This window comes from Oxyura jamaicensis, chromosome 22 (assembly GCF_011077185.1).
Source record: "Oxyura jamaicensis isolate SHBP4307 breed ruddy duck chromosome 22, BPBGC_Ojam_1.0, whole genome shotgun sequence".
Lineage (NCBI taxonomy): Eukaryota > Metazoa > Chordata > Aves > Anseriformes > Anatidae > Oxyura > Oxyura jamaicensis.
In genome coordinates, this window is record NC_048914.1 from 1223594 (window position 1) to 1229801 (window position 6208).

Sequence of the window (6208 nt, forward strand, 5' to 3'; positions counted from 1 at the left end):
CCCCCAGCCCCGCCCCCAGCCCCGCCCCCAGCCCCGCCCCCAGCCCCGCCCCCAGCCCCCCTCGGGCGGGGGCGTGTCCCCGCGCCAAGCCACGCCCCCTCCTCGTTCCCTGTCCCCGCCCACCTCTCAGATCCCGCCCACCTCCTCCCCACCCAATCGCCGCGCGGGGCGGTGGCGGCGGCGCCCAATGAGGAGCTGGCGGCGCGGCGCGCTGACGTCAGACGCCGCGCGACGGCGGCGGGGGCAGAGCGGCGGCATGTTGCAGCCGCGGCGGCCGCTCCTCGGCCTCCTCGCCCGGGCCTCGCGCCTGGGCCTCCGCCCGCCGGCCTCGGGCCTGCCGCCGCCGCCGCCTCCTCCCCGCCCTCCTCCACCTTCCCCCGCCGGGGGCCAGACGGGGCGGCGCGGCCTGCTGGGCCTGCTGGGCCTGCTGCAGTGCGGCTCCGGCGGCGGGCAGCGGGCGAGGAGGCCGCGGCGGGGCCGGCAGCGGGGGGGCGGGGGGGCTGAGGAGAGGGGAGGGGGGCGGCGGGCAGGAGGAGGAGGAGGAGGAGGAGGAGGAGGAGGAGGGCCCGGGGGGGGACGGGGGCTGGCCCGGGGCCGCCCCGCCCTCGCCGCCGCCCGCCTCATGGCCGCCCTGGCCGGGGTCTTCGTGTGGGACGGGCAGCGCATCGAGGAGGAGGAGCTGCAGCGGTGCGTGCCCCCCGACCCTCCACCCCACAACCCCCCCGGGTCGGAGGTTCCCCCCCCTTCCCCGAGGGTCCTGACTCAGAGGGACCCCTCCCAAACTCCTCGGGATGCCCCCTGAGCTCCCGTATTTAGGGGGGGGTCCCCAAATTCCTGGGGATGTCCCTGAGCCCCCACCCCCGGGGGTGGGCCCCAAGCTCTTGGGGGTGCTCCTGAGCCCCCCTTTATTGCCTGAGGGTTGTCCTGAACCCCCCTGGAGGGTCCTTGCCCACCCCACAAGCCCCTTATGTCAGCGGGTTCCCCTCCCCAAAGCCCTTGGGGTATCCTCTGGGTCCCCCACCAGGGGCTGTCCCCCAACCCTTGGGGGCACCCCTGCTTCCCCCCATGCCTAAAGGTGGTCTCAAAACCCCCTGGAGGGTCCTTGCCCACCCCCATGGCAGAGGGTCCCCCACGAACTTTTGGGGTTGCTCCCTGGGCCCCCACCCCCGGGGGTGGCCCCCAACCTCTTGGGGATGCCCCTGACCCCCCCATTCCTCTGGGTGCCCCCCAAACCCTGAGGAAGGCCCCCAACTCCCCCCCTTACCACAAAATCCTGGCTCTTGTGATCCCCCCGAAGCCCCCCCTGACCCCTCCAGGTATGGGGCTAACCCCAAAACCCCCAGGGAAGGCCCCCAGTTCCCTCCCCCCCCCACTGGGTGCCCCAGGCTGGGGGTGTCCCACCAAACCTGTGGGGTGTGCACCCCCCCCACGCCCTGGGGTGCCCTCGCTATGGTGAGATGGGGCCAATTTGGGTCTTTTGGGCGTGTTTTGGTCGCTTTTTGGAATCGTCCCAGCGTAATTAGTGAGGGCTGGGACTTTGGGGGGGGGGGGGGTAATTAAAACTTAATGGGCAGCTCTGGCACGCCGCGGCAGCGCCGCCTTTCCTCTTCAATTCCAGCTCCCGGCGCCTCGAGCGCGCGGCCGCGCCGTCCTGTGGGCGCTCAGCGCCCTGTAGGAGCTCAGCACCCGGCGCTGCAGTAAGGAGCTTAAGCTAATAATCAATTAAATCCTCGCCTTAACGAGGCCCGCCCCTCACCTGCACCCCTTCGCCCCGCTCTGGGGCACCTTGGGGCGCTTCAGGCGCGTGCCGCCGACCTTTACGCGGCCCGCAAGAGGCGAAATCCCCTCTTTATTCCGGAGGGAGGCGGCTCGCCCGCGTGCCACGAGGTGTTTTGGGGCCGGCCAGCGCGGCGCTTTGTGGTGGCCTCAGCAGGGTTCGGATTAGGCGTGGGATTAAACTCGGGGCCGAGCCGCTCGCTCCAAGGTTACGGGGCCGGTGCCGAGCCCAATCCCCTCCCGTTGTCCTCGCCTTGACGTCCCCTCCTCGCGCCTCCGCTCGGGGTTTGGGCTTGGAGGGCCCCGAGCCCGTTTCCTCGGGAGCCGGCGGGGTGCGACGTGCGCCTCGGGGCTTCGGGACGTGGAGGGGGAAAGGGGGGGGAGGAAGCCCAGGAGTTTGGGGCCGAAATCCCCGCGAGCCGCCGGGCTTCGAGCCCTTGACCCTTCCCCGAGCACCTGATGGCTGCGGCGGCGCAGGCCCCGTTTTGGGGGGAATTTAAATGATTTTTGTCGTGTTTTTACCCCGCGCGCACCTCAAGGGGCGGGAGGAGGAAGGGGCGTGCTTCCCAGCAGGTGCTGCCGGTGCGTCCGGTTGGCTTCGGTTTGCTTTTCAGCTCGCTGACGCCTCAGGCAGAGGTCAGCCTGACCCCACGGCCCCGCGGCGGGGCCCGGCCGCTCCCGAAATAAATCGCGGGGCCTGGCGCTGGCACCCGCCGGGCACGGGGCTGGAACGCCGCCGCGGCTCTTGGCGCCTCGGCATGTGGGACGGGGGCCGGCTCACGAGGGATTGTGCCGAGCCTTGAGGAGGGAGCGGGGCTCCCCCGTGCCCTGTACTCAGCGGGGTGCAGCTGCCTCCTCCTGCCCCTAAATCTGCGGGGTTTCGTTCCCGGAGCGGGAGCAGCGCGGGCTGGGGGCTCCCCGGCACCACCAACCCGCCCTCAGCCTGCCTCACGGCTCCCAGTCGGCAGTTAACGATGTCTGATGCTAATTACCCCCCCGTAATTAGTATCTCGGGGCGGAGGCGGGGCCGCTGCGGGCAGCGAGCGAGGACCCCGCGTCTGTGGGGGGCTGCGCCGGGAGCTGGGTGGGGGCTTTGATCGTGGGGTGGGGGCTGCAGCTCCCCCCCCCCCCCCCCCCCCCCGGGCGGTTTTCCTTTTGCGGTGGTTTTATTTGGGGGCTTTTTACGGTGGGCAGAGCCCCTCGTGCTGCCCCCCTGCTGCAGGAGGGGGGTGCTGGCAGCCCTCTTTGCCTTACCAACAGCAGCGGCGGTGTGCGGCTCGGGCTCCCCGGCTCCTACAGCCCCGGTCCCTCCTCTTCCCTCCCCTGGGGGTGTCGTGGGGTCCCCGTCCTCCCGCGGGTGCCACCCCCCGGGTGCCACCCCCGTCCCCGTGCCGCTGCTCCTGCGCTGACTCAGCACAGCCCCGGTGCCTTCCCCAAACTCCTCTTCCTCTCCTCCTGCTCCCAAACCAACAAAATCCCCCCCGCTCCCGCTGCAGCCTCGGGAGGTGCCGCTGGGGGGGGGGGGTGGATTTGGCCGCCCCCCCTCCTCTTTGGGGAGCAGTGTGCCTGCTCCTCGGGGCTCTGCCCGGCCGCCCTCGGGCACCTCCCCAGAGCAGCAGCGCTCCTGGAGCTCGCGTCCCCGGGGGGGTTTTAGTGCCTCCCCCCAAAGGAAGAGCCCTGCCCTGGGTCGTGCAGCCCCCGGCAGCTGCTTTTAGCCACGGGGTCGGCTCCCACCGTGGGAGAACACGCGGGGAGCCCCTTCCGGATGCACCAGACCCACATTTCCGATGCTCCCTAACAACACGGAACCCTCGGCACGGGCGTCAAGCGCCCAGGGAAGCTGCCCCGAGCCCCGGGCGCTGCCTTGAGCTCCACGGGAGGCTTTTGCAGCCCCCCTGGGCTGCGTCCTGGGCCCGGGTTCGTCTCTAACTGCGCTCTGTGTCCCGTCCCCCCCTTCCAGCTCCGCGCAGGAGATGAAGCACATGGAGAACATCTCGGCCATGCTTCGCGGCGGCGGCTCCCCGGACGAGTACCAGCGGCCGGACCCCGCCTCGGAGCAGGACGCGGTGCGCGTCCCCGGGGAGCAGCCCTGGGAGATGATCATGGACAAGAAGCACTTCAAGCTCTGGCGGCGTCCCATCGAGGGCACCCACCTGTACCAGTACCGAGGTACCGCCCGCCTGGCCTCCGTCTGGAGGGAAAAAAGTGAAATCCCGTCCTCTGCTTCCCCCTCCGCGCGTCCCCACCCCTCACAGCCCTTCGGGGGGGGGGTCCCAGCCCCAGCGCCTGCCTCGGTGCGGCAGGATGAGGAGGGAAGGTTGGCTTCTGGGGCGTAAAAACTTGCCCCTGACCGAAAGCTTTCTCTTTGCTGCAGTGTTTGGGACGTACACGGACGTGACTCCCAGGCAGTTCTTCAACGTCCAGGTGAGCGGAAATCCCGCCTGGGTGGGATGTCCCGGGTGGGTGGGTTCCCGGGTGGGTGGGTTCCCGGGTGGGTTCCCGGGTGGGTTCCGCTGCTAATTCCAGCTGGAAGCGAGGCGTTGGCATGCGGGGGCTGTGCTGGGATCCGCCGGATCCCTGCTGCTGGCTCCCTCCCACCAGCCCTGCCGGGCAGCGTAGCCCTCCCTCCACTTCCCCTTCCCCCGGCACCTCCCGGGGGTCTTCAGCTTCTCGGTGTCGGGAGCCGTGGCCGTGCCGAGGCGCTTCCCCGGGGCGGGTGGCTGCCCCGCAGCGGTGCCGGTGGCTTCTGTGGCCCTGACTCAGCCGCTCTTCGCCGCCAGCTGGACACGGAGTACAGGAAGAAGTGGGACTCGCTGGTCATCAAGCTGGATGTCATCGAGAGGGACCTGGCCACGGGCTCCGAGGTGATTCACTGGGTGACCCACTTCCCGGTGAGCGACTCCTCCTCCTTTCCCCTCCTCTCCCCTCGCACCTCACGAGCCGGCGGCGCTGACGCCTCTTCTCTCTCTGCCCCCAGTACCCCATGTACTCGCGAGACTACGTCTACGTTCGCCGCTACAGCGTGGACAAGGAGAACAACCTGATGGTTCTGGTGTCGCGGTGCGTGGCCAGGCCGGGAGGTCGCTGGGGGCCCCTCGATCCCCTGGGTCTCCCTGCAGGGTCGCGTCCTGCCCCGCAGCTGGAGCGGCGGCGTGGTTGGAGCTTCTGCTCCTTACTGGCCGCCGGTTTTTATCCGGTCGAGTTGAAAAAAAAAAAACGAAGCAGAGACCAACTTTAAAGAGCTGGCTGCGGATTCAAGGAGTTTTTTCCTGAATCCCCTTCAAAACCTGACGGAGCTGTCCTGGAATCCCGGCCTCGTTCTCCAAAACATCTCCGCTCCCCGCCTCGTCGAGGCTCGGCCGGTGCTGGGTGCCGTCCCTGCCCGGAGCTCTGATGCCCCCTCTCTGTCCCTGCAGGGCCGTGGAGCACCCGAGCGTCCCGGAGGACCCGGAGTACGTTCGGGTCAGGACCTACGAGTCGCAGATGGTTATCCGCCCGCACAAGACCTTTGACGAGGTGCGTCCCGGGGGCTGGGAGGCGCAGGAGCGAGGCCGCTCAGCGTGATCTAGGGGGGTGAGGGCTGGAAGTGCTGGCTCGGGAGCTCGAGGCCCTTCCTACGGGAGTCGGGTGCCCCTGGGGAGCCGAACACGTCGCTCCAGAGACCCAGCTGCCCTTGGAAAGAGCCTCGAGCCTCTCGAGACTTGTTTCCAGCGCTCGATGTTCTCACACCGCGTGTCGCTGGATCTCTGCAGGCTGCCTAGAGCCTGGAGAGGGTGCGTGGGCTCAGTGCAGCTGCCGGACTCCTTCCTTCTCCCCAAAACCTTCTCCAAACCCCGCCGTGTGCCCTCACCGGGTCCTTCCCCCTCCGCGCCGCCGTGGTGCTTCCCCCTTGACCGCCTCATCCCATTCCCGAGAGCCAGCGGCGCTCGCCGAGGGGGCTGCGGGCGGCCTGCCGGGCTCACGGAGCCCCCTCCTCCTTCCAGAACGGTTTCGACTACTTGCTGACGTACAGCGACAACCCGCAGACGGTGTTCCCGCGCTACTGCGTCAGCTGGATGGTCTCGAGCGGTGAGTCCTGCCTGGGGGAGCGCCCACGTCCTGCCGCCTCCTCGCTCCGGGGGCGCCCGGGCGCTCCCCCCTTCCTCAGCCCCCTCAGGGCAGAAAATATTTAAAAGGGGTTAAAAAACGGAGCCTGCCTTGGTCTGGGGGCTCTGGGGGCCCGGCTCAGGGGTAGGGAGCTCTGCCTGGGGTACTGGCTGGGAGGAGGAAAGAGTCCAGGCGGGATGAAAACACGGCAGGACCCTCTTCATTTTTATTTCTATTATTTATTTTTACTAAACCGAGCTGCTTTTTCCTTACGTCAGAGCAGCCCTGGCTGTGCAGCAGCTCTGGGCTCTCGTTCTTCGCTGTTCCCTCACCAAACGGGGCAGAG

At 68.9% G+C, this 6208-nt stretch overlaps 1 protein-coding gene across 1 annotated transcript; it reads left to right on the forward strand.

Moving 5' to 3' along the window:
* Positions 1-173: 173 nt before the first annotated feature.
* On the forward strand, positions 174-5948 carry STARD7 (StAR related lipid transfer domain containing 7). The gene is made up of 7 exons (XM_035344989.1): positions 174-687; positions 3737-3945; positions 4151-4200; positions 4557-4667; positions 4754-4836; positions 5193-5292; positions 5760-5948. Exons 1-7 carry the CDS (start codon positions 188-190, stop codon positions 5946-5948), a joined length of 1242 nt encoding a protein of 413 aa, XP_035200880.1. The 5' UTR covers positions 174-187.
* Positions 5949-6208: the final 260 nt, after the last annotated feature.